This window comes from Dendropsophus ebraccatus, chromosome 8 (assembly GCF_027789765.1).
Source record: "Dendropsophus ebraccatus isolate aDenEbr1 chromosome 8, aDenEbr1.pat, whole genome shotgun sequence".
NCBI classification, from domain to species: Eukaryota; Metazoa; Chordata; class Amphibia; order Anura; family Hylidae; genus Dendropsophus; species Dendropsophus ebraccatus.
This window is the reverse complement of record NC_091461.1, coordinates 12,801,176-12,826,009: the sequence shown is the minus strand read 5'-3', so window position 1 is coordinate 12,826,009 and position 24,834 is coordinate 12,801,176. Positions and strand designations below refer to the sequence as shown.

At 44.5% G+C, this 24,834-nt stretch overlaps 1 protein-coding gene across 2 annotated transcripts in view; it reads left to right on the top strand.

The window, feature by feature from the left end:
- Positions 1-24,834, top strand: part of SORCS3 (sortilin related VPS10 domain containing receptor 3) — a 420,882-nt gene that overhangs the window by 207,263 nt on the left and 188,785 nt on the right. For both annotated transcript variants that reach the window (XM_069979813.1, XM_069979814.1), the window contains exon 4: positions 2,783-2,941. In XM_069979813.1, the coding sequence (XP_069835914.1) occupies positions 2,783-2,941 (159 nt within the window). The remainder of the gene's footprint in view (positions 1-2,782; positions 2,942-24,834) is intronic.

Sequence of the window (24,834 nt, the reverse complement as noted above, 5' to 3'; positions counted from 1 at the left end):
AATACCCGATGCACTGACTATAGTTATATCACCTGTGATAATACCTGATGCACTGAGTATAATTATATCACTTGTGATAATACCTGATGTCCTGATGTACTGAGTATAATTATATCACCTGTGATAATACCTTATGAGTATAACTATATCACTTGTGATAATACCTGATGCACTGAGTATAATTATATCACTTGTGATAATACCTGATGTCCTGATGTACTGAGTATAATTATATCACCTGTGATAATACCTTATGAGTATAACTATATCACTTGTGATAATACCTGATGTACTGAGTATAATTATATCACCTGTGATAATACCTTATGAGTATAACTATATCACTTGTGATAATACCTGATGAACTGAGTATAAATTCATCACCTGTGATAATACCTGATGCACTGAGTATAATTATATCACCTGTGATAATACCTGATGCACTGAGTATAATTATATCACTTGTGATAATACCTTATGAGTATAACTATATCACTTGTGATAATACCTGATGCACTGAGTATAAATTCATCACCTGTGATAATACCTGATGCACTGAGTATAATTATATCACCTGTGATAATACCTGATGCACTGAGTATAATTATATCACCTGTGATAATACATGATGCACTGAGTATAATAATATAACCTGTGATAATACCTGATGCACTGAGTATAATTATATCACCTGTGATAATACCTGATGAGTATAATTATATCACCTGTGATAATACCTGACGCACTGAGTATAATTATATCACCTGTGATAATACCTGATGCACTGAGTATAAATTCATCACCTGTGATAATACCTGATGCACTGAGTATAATTATATCACCTGTGATAATACCTGATGCACTGAGTATAATTATATCACCTGTGATAATACATGATGCACTGAGTATAATTATATCACCTGTGATAATACCTGATGCACTGAGTATAATTATATCACCTGTGATAATACCTGATGCACTGAGTATAATTATATCACCTGTGATAATACCTGAGGCACTGAGTATAATTATATCACCTGTGATAATACCTGACGCACTGAGTATAATTATATCACCTGTGATAATACCTGATGCACTGAGTATAAATTCATCACTTGTGATAATACCTGATGCACTGAGTATAATTATATCACCTGTGATAATACATGATGCACTGAGTATAATAATATAACCTGTGATAATACCTGATGCACTGAGTATAATTATATCACCTGTGATAATACCTGATGAGTATAATTATATCACCTGTGATAATACCTGATGCACTGAGTATAATTATATCACCTGTGATAATACCTGATGCACTGAGTATAATTATATCACCTGTGATAATACCTGATGAGTATAATTATATCACCTGTAATAATACCTGATGCACTGAGTATAATGTTATGACCTGTGATAATACCTGATGCACTGAGTATAATTATATCACCTGTGATAATACCTGATACACTGAGTATAATTATATCACCTGTGATAATACCTGATACACTGAGTATAATTATATCACCTGTGATAATACCTGATGCACTGAGTATAATGTTATCACCTGTGATAATACCTGACACACTGAGTATAATTACATCACTTGTGATAATACCTGATACACTGAGTATAATTATATCACCTGTGATAATACCGGATGAGTATAATTATATCACCTGTGATAATACCTGATGAGTATAATTATATCACCTGTGATAATACCTGATGCACTGAGTATAATAATATAACCTGTGATAATACTGATGCACTGAGTATAATGTTATGACCTGTGATAATACCTGATGCACTGAGTATAATTACATCACTTGTGATAATACCTTATGAGTATAACTATATCACTTGTGATAATACCTGATACACTGAGTATAATTATATCATCTGTGATAATACCTAATGAGTATAATGATAACACCTGTGATAATACCTGATAAGTATAATATCACCTGTGATAATACTTGATGCACTGAGTGTAATTATATCACCTGTGATAATACCTGATGAGTATAATTATATCACCTGTGATAATACCTGATGATTTTAATTATATCACCTGTGATAATACCTGATGCACTGAGTATAATGTTATGACCTGTGATAATACCTGATGCACTGAGTATAATTATATCACCTGTGATAATACCTGATGCACTGAGTATAATAATATAACCTGTGATAATACTGATGCACTGAGTATAATGTTATGACCTGTGATAATACCTGATGCACTGAGTATAATGTTATGACCTGTGATAATACCTGATGCACTGAGTATAATTATATCACCTGTGATAATACCTGATGCACTGAGTATAATAATATAACCTGTGATAATACTGATGCACTGAGTATAATGTTATGACCTGTGATAATACCTGATGCACTGAGTATAATGTTATGACCTGTGATAATACCTGATGCACTGAGTATAATGTTATGACCTGTGATAACACCTGATGCAGTCTTCTAGTCTGTTCCAACCTAAATTTTGGTAAAATCGGTGTATTAACCCTAACCGCCTGTGATGAGTGTCCGTCCTGTAACAGCTGCTCCACACTGGGATAAAGAAGGACCGGCTGCTCCTATATCTGAATCAGGTTGGAGCACGGTGTGAGCATAAGTCACAGACGGGGGGCAGCAGCAATGGGCACCTAGGACCCTCAGACACAAGTGTGACCTCCTGTATCTAAAAGAGAATGACTGGGCTGGTTCTGTCTTCTAATGTAGACTTTGTATTTTTCTCGCTGTCTTCCAGATCATGCTCCTCAGTGATCCCGACATGGAGAGCAGCATAATGATCAGCTCCGATGCCGGGGCCACATACCAGAAATACAGACTCAACTTCTACATCCAGAGCCTGCTCTTCCACCCCAAGCAGGAGGACTGGGTGCTGGCCTACAGCCTGGACCAGAAGGTAACACTCTACTCAATGCAAGAGATAAGGAGCTGGGATTTACCTTTAAGTTGGGGGTCAGAAATGTGGCCCCCCATGACGTCCATATGCCTAATAGTATGTCATTTTTGTATAAGATGCAAAGAGCCTGTAAATAGGTAACATGGGTTATCTTGGAATAGAAAAACATGGCTGCTTTCTTCCACAAACAGCGCCACCCCTGTCCTCAGGTTACAACTTTGCTCTATTTACTTCAATGGGACTGAGCTACAATACCTCATACAAACTGAATGCAGGTGTGGCGCTGTTTGTAGAAGGAATTGGCTATTTATTTCTAATCCTAGAGATCCCCTTTAAGAATTGGAACCCCATGTAATTGGAACTTATCAGCTACATTTTTTTTCCATGTACAAGCAAATACTAACAGATGCTCCTTTCTACTTATCTATAGTTGTTTTATTTCCTGTAGATTCATTTATTCATTTTATTTTCTGTATATTATTATGGTGGGCGGCCATCTTGCCCGAGACTCTCTTAAAGGGCTACAGCAGAGATTTTTTTTTTCAAGTTAACTGGTAAAAGAAATTTTATATAGATTTGTAAATTACTTCTATTCAAAAATCTCCAGTCTTTCATTACTTATCAGCTGCTGTATGTCCTGCAGGAAGTGATGTATTCTCTCCAGTCTGAAATAGTACTCTCTGCTGCCATTTTTGTCCAGAGAGGTTTTCTATGTGGATTTGCCACTGCTCTGGACAGTTCCTGACATTGACAGAGGTGGCAGCAGAGAGCACTTTGTAAGACTGGAGAGAATACACCACTTCCTGCAGGACATACAGCGGCTGATAAGTACTGGAAGACTTGACATTTTTAAATAGAAGTAAATTACAAATCTCTATAACTTTCTGACACCAGTTGATTTGAAAGAATTTTTTTTCCCGCCATAGTTCCCCTTTAAGCCATGTCCTCAGTCTTCCTATGAAGAAGCCCTTCCTTGCCAGCTTGCTCTCTGCTATAATCCAGAGTTTTAGTGTGCAGCTGCAGGTGCTTTACTGCTCCGCTCAATACCGTCAGTAGTTGATATACAGGAGAAGATGCAGTCAAAAACGGCCATAGAGCGAGCCATAAACCAGGCCGGCCGCATCTTCATGTTTTCCCAAAATAAATAAGTCAGGCTGTTAAATAAGGAATGTTCTGGAAATACAATCGTCAGACACCTCGCTGACGCATCTCATGGCTGATTTACGCTGTGCATGGAAGTTTCATGCTGTAAGTCACAGTAGAGCAGGCTGTGATGGCTGCCGCCGCTGACAGCTGTTCATCCATATATGAGCCCCTCTCCAGGGCCGGGGATGTGACACTCCGCACTGATCAATTCTCTCATCAGCTCGACACTTCTCTCCCAGACTCCCCAGCCATGATCAGTCTCATCCCGCTGACAGCCCTGCATAAAGCTGGAGCGGTCGCATCACGCGAGCCATAAACACGCCGCGCGCTGCGCCACTCCATTACTTTCTATCAACGTCTGCGCACCAAAGCATAATGATGCCCTTACAGTCACAAAGACGCCATAAAGCATTTTTATTCTGCCGATGAAGTTTAAAAATAAAGTCCCATATAAAGTGCCGGAAGGTGAGGAGGAAGGTAGAGGAAGGAGATGGGCTCCGGGTCGGCCCATCTATAAACGCAATGCAGACGCTCTAACTCCAAATCACCGGCGTAATGTACATGGATTCCTATATATTCCCATCCCCCATCCTCCCCGCACCTTCTCCACTTACCTCAGTAGTAAATGTGTTTACGGAGGAAGATTCTGCAAATAAAATAACCGAATAAACCTTCAAGAAACCCTAAAAATTTACACTTTGCGTTAGTTACCATACACTGAAATAATCTTCATAACAGCTGAGTTACATTGTTACTATAGGAAATCTCTGATCCTGTACTGATCCTGAGTTACATCCTGTATTATACTCCAGAGCTGCAGTCACTATTCTGCTGGTGGGGTCACTGTGTACATACATTACATTACTGATCCTGAGTTACATCCTGTATTATACTCCAGAGCTGCAGTCACTATTCTGCTGGTGGGGTCACTGTGTACATACATTACATTACTGATCCTGTACTGATCCTGAGTTACATCTGTATTATACTCCAGAGCTGCACTCACTATTCTGCTGGTGAAGTCAATGTGTATATACATTACATTACTGATCCTGAGTTACATCCTGTATTATACTTTTGTAGCTGCACTCACTATTCTGCTGGTGGGGTCACTGTGTACATCCATTACATTACTGATCCTAAGTTACATCCTTTATTATACTCCAGAGCTGAACTCACTATTCTGCTGGTGGGGTCACTGTGTACATACATTACATTACTGATCCCGTACTGATCCTAAGTTATACCAACAGAATAGTGAGTGCAGCTCTGGAGTATAATACAGGATATAACTCAGGATAGGTACATGATCAGTAATGTATGTACACAGTGACCCCACCAGCAGAATACTGAGTGCAGCTCTGGAGTGGTGATCCAATTAGTTTTGGGTGTGGTCCTGCTGTGTGAGGCTGTGCAAGTCTGCTGCTCCTGGGCTCCAGGCAAGCCAGATCTGCCCCTGAGCCTGCTCTCTCCTCCCCAGGGAGGGAGCAGGTTTTCAGGCATGAGCGAGCCAAGGAGAGCCCCAACTCCTGCTCCCCGAACCAGGTCCGTGGGGGGCAGAGGAATCCAGCGACCAACGGCAGAGGGAATACCATCAGGAGGTCCATCAGAGGTACAAGGGCTGAGGAGGTCTGCTAGGAGGTGCAGCGATGCTTCTCCAGCCGCCCCTGAACCAGAGGTGACAAAGGGTAGCCGCAAGGCTACAACCAGCTGTGGAACTGCAAGCACCAGCAGCACTACAGCGGCTGTGGAACCAAACCATGAAAGTGTGAGCAGTGACATTCCTCCTGGAGCAAGGCTGTCTGCCCATGGAGGTGTGGAGGAAGATTGGGGGGTGCCGCGGTCCCAAGAGACGGGGCAGACCTATGGCCTCCGGATTGCTGCAAGCCTCCATGGGTATGAGGACACCAGGAACCAGCTGTACAAGCTCCAGGAGGAGGTATGTGCTGTAAAAGCATTGATGGACACTGCTGCTAAGCAGCAAAAGGCTGAGCTATCAGCGAAAATGAAGCATCTGAAAGCCGATATCAAAAAGCTGATGAAAAAAAGAAATTTTATTCTGGAGAACAGTGGGCCATTTAAAGAGAAGCTACAGAATGACGACAGATTTGCTGAAATGGAGAGAGAAAAGCAGAGAGGGCTGAGAGGGCTCCAGCCAGAGAGCCGGGTGGAGGAGGAAGGAGACGCTGCGGAGGTACGTGATGTTGAGCCGAATCCACCCGGGGGTCTGCAACAACAGACCCCATACAGTGGGCTCCCTGCAGGGCAAGCGGCATTGTCATCTAGCCGCTGTTCGGGGGATGAAAGCAACACCAGTTACCAGGGAGGGGCGCTGATGGCCCAGATCCAGCTCCTGGAGTCTCTCGTATTCGGAGAGGAGTTACCAGAGGAGGCGCCTGGGAGAAAGACTAAGGTAAAGACCACCAAGCTTCAGGAGCAGGTAACATTTGTATATTCCCCCCTCCCTGTGCCCCCCGGACTGGCCTCAGGGTCAGCTCACTGTGTGAACCCCATATCTCAGCCCAACCTGAGTTCTGTTGTGGACTCAGTGCAGGAGAATGGGGAGAGTATGGAGTCTAGTATGGCGGTAAGCTCCATCTCTGTTTGCAGTAGCAGAGGTGGAGCCGGTGAGGAACCGGCCGTAAGGTCGGACAGTGATATTGGCCCAGCGGCGGGCAGTGGTAAGAAAGGTGGCCCAGCGGTGGGCAGTAATGTTAAAGGCGGCTGTGTGCCGGTGTCAGCTGCGGGAGCTCCGGTGGCTCTTGGCGCTGGCACTGCTGTTCCTTTGTGTCGTCGTCGGGATGCTGCTGGGGCTAAGATGCCTTCCCCTCCCAAAAGAAAGTCTGGACTTAAGCCATTGTTTTGTATTGGTGCTGCTGGACCAGATCGTGCGGAGGAGTCTAGTACTGATGAGGCAGAGGGTACCAGCAGAAATAGGGCAGGGGCTGCCTCTAAACAGTCCAGGCAGGCTGTTCGGTCCTTTCTTAAGGGACCGGTGGCCTGTCCTGTGGAGGTGGCTCCGGTCCTGGTACCCAATGACGCTGATGGTACAAAATCTGTTTCTGTTCCAGAACACACCGGTCCACCCAGTGTGAATGGGGGAATTAATGTTGGGGAGAAGGGAGGAGTGAATGTGGGGAGGAATCTGTCTGGGGCTTTGGAGGGTGGTCGGGGCAATGTGACATGTGGTATTGGTGTGGGTATGGAGTATGTGGAGGAGGGTGGTGAAGGGGCACAGATTAGTGGTGGGAGCATAGGGCCTGGTCCAGTTGCACCCCCAGCGGCTGCAGCGGCGGTACGCAGCTATGCAAATGTTGCCGCTGGGGGAAGTGGGGTGCTTTCCTCGTCCTCGGGCCCTGGGGATGGTGACTTGCATCGACGTGTCCTGCAGGCCTTAAAGAGAGGGGAGAGAACAATCAATGTAGAGGGTAGGGAGGTTGATCTGTCTTTCTTGATAGAAAGGCATGGCCTTGCAGCCTTCCGAGAGGAAAGGGGTAGGGAAACTGTGTGGTCTCTCCCAACAGCCGGGCCAGGCGGTGTCCGAAGGAATGTGGTCCGTCTGAGGTGGAGAGGCAGTGATACATGTCCCCCAAGATCTAAAGTTGTTGAGCTCCTGCTGAGGATGAGCTTCAAGGCAGCTGACATCTTTGCCTTGATACATCCCTTTGGTACCCCTGAATTCGATATCAGCTTTGTTCGGCCGGAGGGGCTTGAGCTTTTTTGGTCGAACTATGAGCTGGTAAAGGATGAGCCCGGCTGGCGAGACTTTGCCATTCAGGCGGTGTCTCGCCAAAATAACGTCAAGAGAGTGACCGTTTTAACCCGTAACGAATCACTCTCTTGTATTGACATCATGACGTGGCTTGGCCGGTATGGAGAGGTGGTGGAAGTCCCAAAAAAGAACAGGGACGAATATGGCATCTGGTCAGGGGCTTGGACCTTTATGGTCAAACTTAGGTATTCAGGAAACACCGTTACCCATATACCATCTGCCACCTTCCTAGGAAGGGATCGAATCCAGGTCTTCTACCAGGGTCAGCCTAAGCTCTGTCACAGGTGCGGTGACCCCACACATTTCAGTGCTAGGTGCACGGTGATGAAGTGCTCATTGTGTGGGGAAATAGGCCATCTCGCTGCATCCTGTGTGGAGATTAGGTGTCACCTGTGTGGTGACTTAGGTCACCCATTCAGTCGCTGCCCTCGTTCCTTTGCCAATGCAGTTGTTACCCCGGTGGAGAAAGGTCGTGAGGAGGAATCTACTGGGGGGGCGGCTGACGGAGGTGAAGGAGTAAAAGAGCCAGGGAAGAAAAGTAAGCAAAAGACGCCAGCCCAACTGAGGCGCCGGGATAAGCGCCAAAGGGAAAGGGAGATGGGGGAGTCTCAGGAGCCTCGCGCAACTGTGGTGACCTCTGACCTCATCCCCGAGGCCAATCTTACTGCTGAGGCTCTGAGGGACAGTGATCTGGATGAGGAGATTTGGAGGATTCGGAAAGAAGAAGGGGCCATCTCCGCACTGTCCTCCCATGGTGAGAGCGCGGATGAGGATAGTGGGAGATGGGTGGAGCACAAGCGGGGTACTAAAAAGAATAAGAAAAGGGGAGATGTAAGATCTTCTCCCACCCCCCAGATGCCAAAGGAAGGTACAACCATCCTCCCTCTGATTGGTCTCTCAAACCGGTTCCAAACCCTCCAAGATATTTCCTCCTCGGAGGTGCAGGAGGCACAGGGTGAGGTTCTGGTTGGTGCGATGACGGAGGGGCCTGCAGGGGATGTTGAATCCTCTCTCCCTGGGGAACGTATTTCCTTTGGGGGGAGGATCTGCCCAGGGTCAGAGGACGAGGAAAATGTAAATAAAGGGGACATGGATACATCCATTTCACTAAAGAGAGGTAAACCATCGTCAGATGAGGAAGGTGGCGGGCAGGATGGAAAGGATAGTGGGAAAAAGAAAGCTGTCTAACTCAAACACCCATGATGGCGGCACCCATTGTTTTTTTTGTTTTGTTTTTTTTCAAAAGTTTGTGTATTGTGATTGTCTTTGTATGTTTGTATAAATTGTATATACTGTATATATTATATGTGTTGTGTTTGCACCTGGGGTTGGGGTTTAGTGATAGGTTGGGTGGTGGGTAAAAGGGGGGAGGGGGCTTCTGTGGGACTTTGTTGGGACTTTTATATATATATATATATATATATATATATATATATATATAAAATCCTGGGCTGGTTCATGGACGTCCGTGATCATGTACTGGGGGCATGGGATGCGGGACCAGCTCAGGGCCAAAAAAAAAAAAAAAAAAAAAAAAAAAAAAAAAATTATAAAAAAAATAATATATGTATAGTTTAGTTGTAGGTTATTATTTTGTATCGTGTCTTGTTTAGTTTAAGTTTATTTGTGTAATGATGTCTTGTTTAGTTGGTGTTGGTTTGTATAGAATTGTGTCTGTGGTATTAGGTTGTGCACAATGCAACTGGGCCAGGGGGTTCACATTTAGTTATTTATATAGGTGTATAGTATATAGTGGTGTATTGTATATAGTAGTGTATATAGGTGTATAGTATATAGTAGTGTATATATAGGTTTGTATATAGTAGTGTATATAGTTTATTAATATGTTTAGCTAAATAGTTTATATTGTATATAGGTATATGGGTTGTTTGTGTGGAAGAATGAGTGTGGGGATGGACCGGTGCTTTATGTTATGGTTTCATTCTGTTTTTGTCATTTTTCTGTTTACTGTTTAGTTCTGGTCAGATATGGTGCGTTATTTCTGTATTTATTGTTATGTTTAAAATTTAATAAAAGAAATACAGGATATAACTCAGGATAGGTACATGATCAGTAATGTATGTACACAGTGACCCGCGAATGGGTGCGAGCTGTGGAATCCGTGACAGGTGTTCCGTCAGAATTCCGTAGTGTGCACATACCCTAACTCGGGATGAGTAAAGTAATGCATGTACACAGTGACCCCAGCAATAGAATAGTGAGTGCAGCTCTGGAGTATAATACAGGATGTAACTCAGGATCAGTAATGTAATGTATGTACACAGTGACCTCACCAGCAGAATAGTGACTGCAGCTCTGGAGTAAAATATAGGATGTAACTCAGGATCAGTACAGGATCAGTAATATAATGTATGTACACAGTGACCCCACCAGTAGAACAGTGAGTGCAGCTCTGGAGTATAATACAGGATGTAACTCAGGATCAGTACAGTGTCAGTAATGTAATGTATGTACACAGTGACCCCCCCAGCAGAATAGTGAGTGCAGCTCTGGAGTAAAATATAGGATGTAACTCAGGATCAGTAATGTATGTACACAGTGGCCCCACCAGCAGAATAGTGAGTGCAGCTCTGGAGTATAATACAGGATGTAACTCAGGATTAGTACAGGATCAGTAATGTAATGTATGTACACAGTGGCCCCACCAGCAGAATAGTGAGTGCAGCTCTGGGGTATAATACAGGATGTAACTCAGGATCAGTACAGGATCAGTAATGTAATGTATGTACACAGTGGCCCCACCAGCAGAATAGTGAGTGCAGCTCTGGGGTATAATACAGGATGTAACTTAGGATCAGTACTTTAATGTATGTACACAGTCACCCCACCAGTAGAACAGTGAGTGCAGCTCTGGAGTATAATAGATCTCCAGCTCTATGTTGGCTATCCTGTGAATAGGTGATGTAGGCTGTTATGGGCATTCCTCTATATGAATAGCTTTGACCCTTGTTGTATTAGACCTTTTTTATACTGTTTAGTGACATTACAAGCATTGTGCTATTGTTCTGTAACACACTGACAGCTTTGTTTCCCATTGGACACAATGTGTGGTTGATGTAACAATGGGTGTGAAGGTCCTGGTGATGTTCCTGGTGATGAAGGTTCTCATCATCCTCATTAGTTGCTATTTAGTGTAATTAGTCCCCATCAAGTCAATTTGAAATTAAAATAGAAGCGTTGATTACGGCGCTGATCATCATCATCACCACCGCTGCCGCGACGCCTCCTCGTAACCTTTCCACATTCGTAAACTAAATCAAGTGCGGAGCCCTTCAGCCTCAATTTACATAACTAGAGGAATGGAGATTTGGAGCATAAGGAAGAGGCGATGTCAGTACGCTGCGGATCATTGTTCATATACCGTTATATTACCAGGATATCTATGGTTAGATAGGAGAGCACTGTTAGATATAGCTAAAACTTCAGTATCTAGGAAGAAAGCATATGCACATTAGCTCTCACACTACTTAGACAAAGTGATGTCCCTTAAAGTCAGTGTTTCACTCCATCTAAGAGGCTTAGAACATTGACCCGAGATGTATGCCAAGCCAAAAGCTCAAAGACTTCCAATCTAAAGGAAACTGTTTCGGAGTTATTGCCCTTATGGAGAACCAATATCCCTTTGACCCACGTCGATAGGCCTCTTACTAGCCAGCCAACACCCTGCTCTGCACTGAAGAGGGGCAACAACCTCGAAACAGCTGTCTGCAGAAATTTTTCCTTTCCTGGGCATAATATCCCCAGTCAATGTTCTAAGCCTCCTAGATGGAATGAAACATTCACCTGAAGGGACAACACTTTGCCTAAGTAGTGTGAGAGCTTTTTTGCATATTCCCAGTGGAGTAGAAATGGCCGGTAAGTCTCCACACGTGTTTTTGATGGACTCTCCTTATGGAGAACTAGTAGCTGCAGCTATATTATCCAACATCAAAATGAGATTCCTCAGGCCAACGAGAGTAGATCATTGTGAGGACCTATCTCCAGAACAGAACATGGTCATATCCACATTTAGTTATACCGTAACCTTTTTTTATCAAATCCTCAATAAGGTCGTTAGATTACCCTAAAATCTTGAGAAGACTCTGCAGGATTGGGTTGGAGACCGTCATCTATAGAGTGGTCTTCTCAAAGAAAGCCAGTATTAAGAACATATAATGGTCTTCTCAAAGAGGTTGTCCTCAGAGTTTTCACTGTATTTAAGCATCAACCCATTAAAAATTGCGTATACTGCCACAAATTGACTTTAGTTACCTCTAAATGGCTCTAGCTAGATCATCTATAGTTCTGCATGGTCAGTCTGACTCTTACCACTGATTTCAGCTGGTAGATGTACCACCAAGGCTTCCCATATACCTTCAATAACTGGAAATGCCATCAGCTACTCTTCCCAGCCCCCGGTAAACATGGACTGTTGGCCAAGTGTGTATGTATTCTCAATGAGTAGTGAAGGGAAGTCCCTGGTGGTGGCTTATCTCCATGTAGAACTGAAGGACTGGGTGTTGATGTTTAAGATGTCTGATCCTCCTTTCCACCAATATTATTGGAGAAGAGTAAAGAGACCCCCATATATATTGAATGAATGGAAAAGAAGGCAAAAGGTAAAGGTATATCTAATAGAGCAGGTGAACAGATTCAGTACTTACCCTTTTCCCCCTTGGACTTTGTATGTATCGCTCCAAGGTATGAGGTATGGGTGGTCCTGAGTATGTTATATCCAACAGGTGGAATGTTCTGCAACGTGGTGAGTCGGCTAGAGTACATGCGGGATTCTCCCAAGAAGAGGTCCGTAAAGCAATAATGTCCAAGAAGAAAAATGGCTGTATTGCTATATATATACAGTATATATTAGAGACCTGTTGAAATAGGGAGGTTCTGCTGACATTTCTCCAATCTATATGAGGCCAATGGTGTAGACCCATAAGACCAACAGTAAGCGATGATTCTAGTCAAGCCCTGTAAGTCTGTCTACTGTCAGCTGCACTAGCCTTCAAGTTGTCCATACACTTAAATGGGTTATCCAGCTCTACAAAAACATGGCCACTTTCTTCCAGAGACAGCGCCACTCTTGTCTCCAGTTTGGGTGGGATGTATCTCAATTCGAAAAAAGTAAATGGAGCTTAATTGCAAACCACATCCGAACTGGAGACAAGAGCGGTGCTGTCTCTGGAAGAAAGTGGCAATGTTTTTGTAGCGCTGAATAACGCCTTTAAGACTGCTGATTTTGTTGGGTGCAGCTGACTGTCTTAAGTGCCAACCCGGATGCTCCACCAAAGAAGAGGTTGGATTTCAATTGCCCACCCTATTGTTCTGTGGAGGCCACCAGAGCTGTCCGGCAGTGGCTTACCTCTCCCACCTCTATAGAAGAAAACCCAACATAAAGGCGTGCAGGAAGAATGGAGGACATGAAAATGCATGAACACCCTTCCCTTATGGTGGAACTTCACTCCTATAGAGAAGTGTCATGACCTTGACTCCAGCTAAACTCTATTATATTCCTAATATTTTAAGGATCTTACACTACAGCGCCACTTTGAATGATCGACTTTGTATAAGCGCAATTTCAACAGGAAGTCACGGAAAGAATAATTATAAACAACAAGCTATAAACCATCAGGGACAAAGAGAAAACTATCTGATTGAGGAAAACGAGTGGTAATAAGCCTAAAAACCGACTAAATAATAGTTCCGGATGTGTGACAGCCGATCTAGTGGGTGAAAGCCGCCGCTTCCTTTCATCAGAACTTGTTCCTTGGTGAAAGTTATTGAACGTTATCTGAAGACTCGTTCTTCTCCCGATAAGTACAGAGAAGCTTCTGCCGCCTCATTGTTACGAGATGTTTGTTCTTTTATTTGTAACTTGTAGTAATTGGGAAGCAAAACACTTAGTGAACCTCCCGGCTCCGCTCGGCTGGCGCTCAGTGCCGGACCCCCCTCCGAGAGACGCCTTATTATCACACTGACGGGAGAAGCTTTTATCGGGAAATTATAATGCTTTGCGGTACAATCGCTTCTTCCAGTTTTTACTGAGGAATTTTAAGCTCTAAGTGATTCCGCTTGTTCTGATTCTGAGAAAACCCGCGAGGAGGAGAGATAGCGGACGTTATATCTTCTGGGGATCAGTGTCTAGCTGCATTATAGTAGAGCTGGATTTGTATTGTCTATGGTTATGTTGCTGGGATCGCCGTATAGTATTATGTAGGGGCGTCTGTATATTACCGAGATCCCCTGTGGATTATCTGCATGGGGCCTGAACAAAATACATTTCTGCACAAAATGGCTGGATGACTATGGAGAAGATAAAATCGCTGGTGATAAGGTGGTTAAAGGGGAACACCTGCCAAAAATTTCCTTCAAATCAACTGGTATCAGAAAGTTATATAGATCTGTTATTTACTTCTATTTAAAAAAAAAACTTCCAAATTTTCAGTTCCACAGCAGGAGAGGTTTTCTATGGGGATTTGCTGCTGCTCTGGGCAGTTCCTGACATGGACAGAGGTGGCAGCAGAGAGCACTGTGTCAGACTGGAAAGAATACACCACTTCCTGCAGAGCATACAGCAGCTGATAAGTGCTGGAAGACTGGAGATTTTTTTAAACAGAAATAAAGTACAAATGTGTATGACCTTCTGGTGCCAGTTGATTTGAAAGCACTTTCTTTCTCTGGAGAACCCCTTAAATAGTAATGTCCCATGTGGTCTATGTTAGTAAAGAGGCTAATGGTAACCTCCCTAGGGGTCTAGAGAAGAATTACATAATACCATCCTCAGTAATCCTGGGCTGGGGAAGAGCTGATTGGTGAATCCCTGGTGGTTTAGAGTGACAAAACAGTTAATAGTAATCTCCCTGGTGGTCCAGAGTGACAAAGGGGTTAATAGTAATTGCCCTGGTGGTCCAGAGTGACAAAGGGGTTAATAGTAATTGCCCTGGTGGTCCAGAGTGACAAAGGGGTTAATAGTAATTGCCCTGTTGGTCCAGAGTGACAAAGGAATTAATAGTAATTGCCCTGTTGGTTCAGAGTGACAAAGGGGTTAATAGTAATTGCCCTGGTGGTCTAGAGAGGTAAAGACCATAATGAACTAGTGGTTTCAGGTAGTAAAAGGGTTAATGGTAAAATGCCTGATGGTGCAAGGGAACCAATTAAAAAACAAAACTGATAGACCAGGATGATACATTGTAATCTGTAAATGAGCCACGGGGGCATTCTGGGAGTTGTAGTTGTGCAACAGGTTGGAAAGCAATGGCTTATAGGCCTTGAGGGCCCTCATTAGGGTAGTGCATGTTCCTGGCATGTTGTGAGTTAATGAGTGAGTTGTGGCTGGTGGGCTCTGGATCCCCCAGCTTGCTCGGTGCTGTGCGGGTTATCACAGCCGCACAGTCCCGGTTGCCAGATGATGCTGCCACGCGCTGTAAGATTTAGCAATTCCATTGCAGAACCCTGTTAATAAGGCGATGTGTCGGGAAGAAGCGGCTCCCAGGGGCCCGGCCTCCACCCCTGAATAATAGGGAGCTGGCAGCCGGCTCTGGGACTGGCTGTTCATTAGGCAGCTGGGCTGAACTTCTCCACTTTTATCATGTCGTCTAATTGCTTTGTGGATTCTACATTCTATTTTTATCTACAAACAGAATTAGGCATCGCCTGTGCCCACCCGACTGGAGAGAGGGGCGACGTGCCAGCGACTGGTGGTGGGAGGGGGGGGGGCATTCAGGATGAAAAGGTTTATACCAAAGCCGACCCCCGGGATACGGCATAAAAGGTGACAGAGTATGAAAGGACCTGGAGATTCATGATGGAACATCAATATGAAAGCCGCACCTGCTGCCAGGAGCCAGAGATACAATCATACCGCAATCACTACCACAGAACCCAAGAAGAAGCACAGCCAGCCGGGAAACCCAGGGAATAGTTATATTCTTGTGCGCCGGGCCACTCCGCTGAGAGTAGTAGTAGGTGGTAGTCCTGGGTAGGGACCCGGTTAGCCACTTGCCTGATGGTATGTCACGGTATGGGCACGAGGGATAGCAGCTGTAGACCGGGGACCTGACCAAGCGGAGGCCGAGCAATTCCTCGTTGTCCTTAGTCAGGGCACCAATAATTACACCAATGCCAAGGTTCAGAAACAATGGTAGTTGTGTATTTATTATAACGGTGGTAACAAGTAGCAGCAGTCTCTCCGGATGCAACCGGGTATAAGGCAGACTTGGATAAGGCAGAGTAATGGATGATGCTGCAATAGGCTGTGATGGCAGCGTACTGAATGATGGGAGTAGTAGTAATACTGAGGATAAGATGCTGGGCGGAATGGAGCTGAGATGAATACTTGCTGTTACTGATGATGAGAGATGATGAGAGAAATAACTGAAGACAGCACCCAGATATTTAGTATAGATGAGAATCTTGAGACTTGAGAATTAGGACACAGGAACACTTCTGGTAATGCTGCAGCAGAGCACACGTCTTTCTCTCTTAACAGTGGAGAGAGGACACACACACAACCTGTCCCCCTAAAGGTGGAAGACAGGACTGAGGCAGAGAGGAAGTTACATGGTATTCCCAGCCAAAGCTTGATGGCCATTGGGGTTACCATGGAAGCAGGGGACAGTCACGTGACACCAAGCCATTGCATCATCACACCATTAGGACATATTGGACTGAATATACATGAGAAGTACCATACTTGAACGCTGGGGGCGACATAATACCATTAGGCACTGATAACTGAATATGTATGAGAAATAAATGAAATAACAGACCTGAATACTGAGAGTGGTGACACAATACACACAGTTTGCTGTGGACCATAGCTTTCCAGAACAGAGGCAATAACATATTGACTGACTCAGATATAAAGATACACTTTGAAGGAAACAACAAAAGAAGGAACTCTGTTCTGGGACACTGCACTTGTATATAGGAGCAGTATTATAGTAGTTATATTCTTGCATACAGGAGCAGTATTATAGTAGTTATATTCTTGTATATAGGAGCAGTATTATAGTAGTTATATTCTTGCATACAGGAGCAGTATTATAGTAGTTATATTCCTGTATATAGGAGCAGTATTATAGTAGTTATATCCCTGTATATAGGAGCAGTATTATAGTAGTTATATTCCTGTATATAGGAGCAGTATTATAGTAGTTATATTCTTGTATATAGGAGCAGTATTATAGTAGTTATATTCTTGTATATAGGAGCAGTATTATTGTAGTTATATTCCTGTATATAGGAGCAGTATTAAAGTAGTTATATTCTTGTATATAGGATCAGTATTATAGTAGTTATATTCCTGTATATAGGAGCAGTATTATAGCAGTTATATTCTTGTATATAGCAGTATTATAGTAGTTATATTCTTGTATATAGGAGCAGTATTATAGTAGTTATCACGAACTGGAGAGAATGGAACCGCTGCACATCCCATCTATGGCTGATACTAATGCCGCTAGGCCTATATTAAAAATCAACACCAGAGTGTCTGTATATGAATTGATCAAGCCATATTGCCCCGTGTACCACCGCGCAGGTCCTCTGGTCCATTAGTATCAGCCATAGATGGGATGTGCAGCGGTTCCATTCTCTCCAGTTTGTGTATTATAGTAGTTATATTCTTGTATATAGGAGCAGTAGTATAGTAGTTATATTCTTGTGTATAGGAGCAGTATTATAGTAGTTATATTCTTGTATATAGGAGCAGTATTATAGTAGTTATATTCCTGTATATAGGGAGCAGTATTATAGCAGTTATATTCCTGTATATATGAGCACTATTATAGTAGTTATATTCCTGTATATAGGAGCAGTATTATAGTAGTTATATTCTTGTGTATAGGAGCAGTATTATAGTAGTTATCAGGAACTAAGATGTACTGTAGTAGCCGGCACTCCCTAGCACTGTAAAGTGACCACTATGGTAAAGCTCACTGAGCCTGCTGCGGAATAGCGGACTAAATATGCAAAGTCTCACCGGGGTGCTCCGATGAAAAGGGAGAGTTCAAATGTGTAAAGTAGGAGAAAACAATCAGAGCACTCACCGATACTGTTACTCCAGCACCTCTTCCACTTACCCCTCCCTGTGATGTTGAACTGAATAAAGCCGCTGTTTTGCAAGAAGCTATGTACCGGTGAGTGCTCTGATTGTTTTCTCCTACTTTACACATTATAGTAGTTATATTCCTGTATATAGGGAGCAGTATTATAGTAGTTATATAGGCTAGACGAAGCGGGAAAGTTAGCCCGCGAAACGGCCGTCGCCACGGTGCACAGCACCTCTGGACCTGTCTCCCCCTGCCCTGAGCTTATCTGCAAGATGACATCTTACCAATAAATCATGAGCAATATTATAGTAGTTATATTCTTGTTTATAGGAGCAGTATTATAGTAGTTATATTCTTTTATATAGGAGCAGTATTATAGTAGTTATATTCTTGTACATAGGAGCAGTATTATAGTAGTTATATTCTTGTATACAGGAGCAGTATTATAGTAGTTATATTCTTGTACATAATGGCGGTATTATAATAGTTGTATGAACAGCAGGAAATACAAAGAATTAAAGTTAATCCTTTAAGGAAATTATTATTTACAAGGTCAAGTGATCAATTAAAGCGACTTTGTACCCACAATCTGACCCCCCCCCAAACCACTTGTACCTTCGAATAGCTGCTTTTAATCCAAGATCTGTCCTGGGGTCCGTTCGGCAGGTGATGCAGTTATTGTCCTAAAAATCAACTTTTAAACTTGCAGCCCTGTGTCAAACTGCCGTGGCCTAGAGTATCTGTGCCCTAACTTTGCACCACCCCTCAGTCCCTCCCCCCTGCCCTCTTTCCTATTCCTCTGCAGTGAACATTGCACAGGTGCCTTAAGGATCCAGCCCATGTGCCGTGTTCTCACAGCTGATGAAGAGGAGACAATCTGCCTGGAGCAAACCTAATGATGAGGAGGGCGGGGAGGAGGGGCAGAGAGGTTCTGCCAGCCTAATGCATAGTCATTCTAGGCCACACCCGTTTGACACAGTGCTGCAAGTTTAAAAGTTGTTTTTTAGGGCAATAACTGCATCACCTGCCGAGAGGACCCCAGGATAGATCTTGGATTAAAAGCAGCTATCTGATGGTACAAGTGGTTTGGGGGGGGGGGGCAGATTGTGGGTACAGAGTCGCTTTAAGATGTCCTGAAAGCTCCTGTATATGCCTTGTGTAGGTGTTCTGAAAAATTTTGTCTGTTTAGCGTATTTTTTAATTGATTCATCTTTGCTTTTATTTTTCTATCAAGGACTCCGCATATTCCGCCTCCTTTATAGACGACCATTATTCCCTTTATAAGTGAAAGCTATTCCCCTTCTGTTCCTCTTTAAATGGTACGAAAAAAAAAACTACAAACAAAAACAGCTGGCAATTGCGTTTTCTAAGAGGATAAAAAGTACCTGAAGGAATCATAAAATGTCAAAAGATGTCAAAATACAGTAGTAAATGCTCCAAGTGCGACTGTAAAATAAAAAAGCATAAACTTTCCGGTTCATCCTGTGGATCTGGGGGACAGGACTTTGCGGTGTGGACAGATATCCATCCTGTCCAGGTGTAGGGGGTGTGGGGGGAGGGACTTGCGTGTGACACGGGACTCGGAGGGTCCTTAAGACTTAGGCTGACTCTTTGAAGACGTCTTATCTAGTGTTTGGATATGGAGACTGTTTTTAGTGTGGGTTTTACGGCACAGAAGCGGTTTAATGTTTTTACGAGTGACCTGTGGGTAATTGTCGGCTTCCTCATCAGGCATTCTCTTTATTCCATCTATTACTGAGGACAGAATGTGTTTTGATCATGAAAATATATAGTTGTACCAAGTACGATAGACGGCAATAACAGTTATTTTCTCACCGCCGCCGCCTCCAGGATCGTCCTCCATAAAATGATAGGTCATAGACCAAAATATTAGAAGTCTTCTCTTCTCCGCTATGAACCTGTTTATTGCGTTCATCTGCCAAAGTTTCTGGTAGCCTTTGTCTTTTCATTTTCACACTAAGTTTTTTTTTTTATAATTTTTTTTTCTTTTTTTATTACCTTCAGATTGTCCTTAAGAAAATGTTCAAACATCATATTATTCCGATCACTGTGAAAACTTGTCAGGGCAGCTATAATAAAAAGCCAATAATAGTCGCAACGCTACAGCCGCCTTTCCCTTCTAAGTTCTGAAGCGGGAACAAAGCCTATGTCTGTAGCGGGATCCTGAAGCCATAAGTCTGGCGAAAATTTTTATTAAAGTTTTGTATTACCCCCCAAAAGTTATACAAATGACCAATACACACTCATTACGGGAAATGCTTATGAAGTGCTTTTGTTCCCTGCACTTACTACTGCATCAAGGCTTCACTTCCTGCATAACATGGTGATGTCACTTCCTAGATAACATGATGATGTCACTTCCTGGATACCATGGTGATGTCACTTCCTAGATAATAGGGTGATGTCACTTCCTGGATAATATGGTGATGTCACTTCCTAGATAACATGGTGATGTCACTTCCTGGCTAACAAGGTGGTGTCACTTCCTGGATAACATGGTGATGTCACTTCCTGGATAACGTAGTGATGTCATGACCCGACTCCCAGAGCTGTGCGGGCTGTGGCTGCTGGAGAGGATGATGGCAGAGGGATGCTCAGTGTCCCTCCAGTGCCCTGTGTCCCTCAGTGTCCCTCTGCCATCATCCTCTCCAGCAGCCACAGCCCGCACAGCTCTCGGAGTCGGGTCGTGACATCACCATGTTATCCAGGAAGTGACATCACCATGTTATCCAGGAAGTGACATCACCATGTTATCTAGGAAGTGACATCACCATGTTATCCAGGAAGTGACATCACTATGTTATCCAGGAAGTGAAGCCTTGATGCAGTAGTAAGTGCAGGGAAAAAAGCACTTTATAAGCATTTCCCGTAATAAGTGTATATTGGGGATTTGTATAACTTTTTTTATTCTATAGCACAAAGAGTCAAAAAGACATTCTCACGCTCCTGAAGTGCCAGTGCTGGGGCCGTAATGGCTCTCTGCTCCCCTTCCCATCCCTATCCCTGATTTAGTGTCAGTCAGCTGGAAGCCAAGCACAAAGCAGGATCAGGGATGGGATCGGTCACTCCAGCTTGCGTCACTGGCACTTTGCACTGAAGAATAAAAGGTTTTCTCTATATTCTGAAAGCACAGATGGATATCTGAATGGTACCCTGTGTCTCCTCAGTCCAGGATCAGAGAACACACAGAGTTTGTTTGTCATCTGCAATTATGGAGGCACATAGCTCTGCATAGGAGCTGAAATCACAAAACGACAGTCGTTATTATTTACAACAAAAATGTTGGTCCATTTGGTGGATCCTAGGCTATGTTCTTACAGTACTAGATACGCCTCACCCACTTTAATGGACTCAATGTAGCGCTGCGGAATCTGTTGGCCATCTGATTCAGATACATACCCCTATCCTATTCTATTACATTCGGTACGTGAGATGAGCGAACTTGCAGAAAGTTGGGATTCACATGAACCAGAACAATTGGCATTTAAATCCTGCAGCCTGGAGGAGGTGGATGCAGCTTGGGGCTGCCAGGAAAGCATAATTATGGCCTATGGCTGTCTGCTTGTTTTCCTGGCAGTTCTCGGGCTGCATCCATCTCCTTCAGGCCGTGGGATTTAAATGACGATTGTTCGGGTTCATGTGAATCCCAACTTTCTGCAAGTTTGCTCATCTCACGTACCAAATGTAATAGAATAGGATAGGGGCATGTATCTAAATCAGATGGCGGTGGTCCGATTGCTGGGACCCCTCTTATACCAAATGTAATTAAATGTGGATGCAGATCTATGCGTCTTCATGGCTGCAGACGGCAAATAATCCCTGTGTGTTCTCTGACTTGCACCCATGTTTCTTCACCCCCTTTACCCTCTCACCTGCAGCTAAAGGGAGTGATGTAACATATCTGACTACAGACCCAACTTATGGACGTATACGGGTCCGACACTGCATGAAGATATACGGGTCTGGCGCTGTATGGAGGTATACAGGAACGAAGCTGTGTGGAGGTATACGGGTCCGGCGCTGTGTGGAGATATACGGGTTTGACGCTGTATGAAGGTATACAGGGACGGGGCTGTGTGGAGGTATACGGGTCCGGCGCTGTGTGGAGGTATACGGGTCCGGCGCTGTGTGGAGGTATACGGGTCCGGCAATGTGTGGGGGTATACGGGTCCGGTGCTGTGTGAAGGTATACGGGTCCGGCGCTGTGTGGAGGTATATGGGTCCGGCGCTATGTGGAGGTATACGGGTCTGGCGCTGTATGGAAGTATACAGGAACGGAGCTGTGTGGAGGAGGTATACGGGTCCGGCACTGTGTGGAGATATACGGGTCTGTCGCTGTGTGAAGGTATACGGGTCCGGCGCAGTGTGGAGGTATATGGGTCCGGCGCAGTGTGGAGATATACGGGTCTGTCGCTGTGTGAAGGTATACGGGTCCGGTCAGTGTGGAGGTATATGGGTCCGGCGCAGTGTGGAGGTATACGGGTCCGGTGCAGTGTGGAGGTATATGGGTACGGCGCAGTGTGGAGGGATGAGGGTCCGGCTCTGTATGAAAGTATATGGGTCCGGCACTGTATGGAGGTATACAGGTCCGGTGCTGTGTGGAGGTATACGGGTCTGTCGCTGTGTGAAGGTATACGGGTCTGGCGCAGTGTGAAGGTATACGGGTCCAGCGCAGTGTGGAGGTATACGGGTCCGGTGCTGTGTGGAGGTATATGGGTCCGGCGCTTCGTGGAGGTATACGGGTCCGGCACTGTATGGAGGTATACAGGTCCGGCGCTGTGTGGAGGTATACGGGTCCGGCGATGTGTGGAGGTATACGGGTCCGGCGCAGTGTGGAGGTATACGGGTCCGGCGCAGTGTGGAGGTATACGGGTCTGGCGCTGTGTGAAGGTATACAGGTTCGGTGCTGTGTGGAGGTATACGGGTCCGGCGCAGTGTGAAGATATACGGGTCCGGCGCAGTGTGAAGATATACGGGTCCGGTGCTGTGTGGAGTTATACAGGTCCGGCGCTGTGTGGAGGTATACGGGTTCGGCGCTGTGTGGAGGTATACGGGTCCGGTGCTGTGTGGAGTTATACAGGTCCGGCGCTGTGTGGAGATATACGGGTCCGGCGCTGTGTGGAGGTATACGGGTCTGGAGCAGTGTGGAGGTATACAGATCCGGCGCAGTGTGGAGTTATACAGGTCCGGCGCTATGTGGAGGTATACGGGTCTGGCGCTGTGTGGAGGTATACGGGTTCGGCGCTGTGTGGAGGTATACGGGTCCGGCGCTGTGTGGAGGTATACGGGTCCGGCGCTGTGTGGAGGTATACGGGTTCGGTGCTGTGTGGAGGTATACGGGTCCGGAGCAGTGTGGAGGTATACGGGTCCGGCGCTGTGTGGAGGTATACGGGTCTGGCGCAGTGTGGAGGTATACGGGTCCGGCGCTGTGTGGAGGTATACGGGTCCGGTGTTGTATCCTGTAAACATTTCTGCTCTTTATTCCATCATAGAACGCTTACAGCATGTACTACAGGATAAGACTAAGAGATGTAAGGTGTCTCTAGTATTGTTGTGCTGTGAGTAGGAATAACAGTGTATGACATGAGATGGAGTTTTCTGATGGTGATGTCCATGCTGTAAGCCTCGTATGATGGGGATGTCCATGCTGTAAGCCTCGTATGATGGTGATGTCCATGCTGTAAGCCTCGTATGATGGTGATGTCCATGCTGTAAGCCTCGTATGATGGAGAAAATAAAGCAGAACTGTCTGAGGGATACCGTGCTGCACCCGTACTCTTTCTTCAGTGTTGTATCACCGCCGGTATGTAAGCGGAGGATCCGTGCCTGCTCCTGGGGGTGACTGGCCAGAAGTTTTCAAAGGAACAAACCTGCTTTACAGGAGGAACCTGGGGAGTGATGCTGTTCTTTGTAACACACTGCTTTTTTGTTATCTGTAAACTTAAAAAAGTAGTTCACAAAAAAAAATGTTCAAATCATCCAAAAAGTGCCAGAGATTTGTAATTTATTTATATTTAAGAAAATCTCCAGTCTTCCAGTACTTATCAGCTGCTGTATGTCCTGCAGGAAGTGGTGTATTCTCTCCAGTCTGACACAGTGCTCTCTGCTGCCACCTCTGTCCATGTCAGGAACTGCCCAGAGCAGCAGCAAATCCCCATAGAAAACCTCATGTCATATGATCCTGCATTTTTTTTTTTGCTTATATAGTGCAGCACAGAGTATTATTAGAGAATAATGTAGAGGTTACCATTTAGCTGTTGAGGATTACAGCCATTCTGATTGCCATTTCCATACTGAAAGGCTTTTCTAATGTTGCCTGCATTTCCCATGAATCATCTGGCATTGCACTGGGTGGGGGCGGAGTCTCAGCACTGCACTTGGTGATGTAATCACCTGACTAGACTCCAGCAGCCTAAACTGCTGAGACTCCCAAGTGGGTTGGTGTCAGTTCACACTATGTGCAGTTTTGGTGCATTTTCTTATTCTAAATACCTTCTTAGAGAAACTTTGCCATGAGGTGAAAGTTATTTGACCTATAATCACAATTGAGGTCATCTATGTAGATGTAATCCCTCTGCTATGTCCCTGCTATGATTTCTTTAAATCGCAGTAAAAATGACCCTTATTTAGCACCATTTATACTATCACTGTAAAATGGCGCCATTTTACTCCAATTTGGGGAATAAGGCAACAAAAACTAAATGTGTGAAGGCAACCTCGGAGGACGGGTATAACTACTGGGTGGGGAGGGGTCTGTGAGCATCCAGATGGGATCTGATGATGACATCCTGTGGTTTATAGGAAGTCAGCTGACCCAAGACATACCGCTACCTTTGACACATTAAACACTGTTTTCCTGTGGGTCAGGCTGGTGATCACATGACCCAGCTACAGTCATG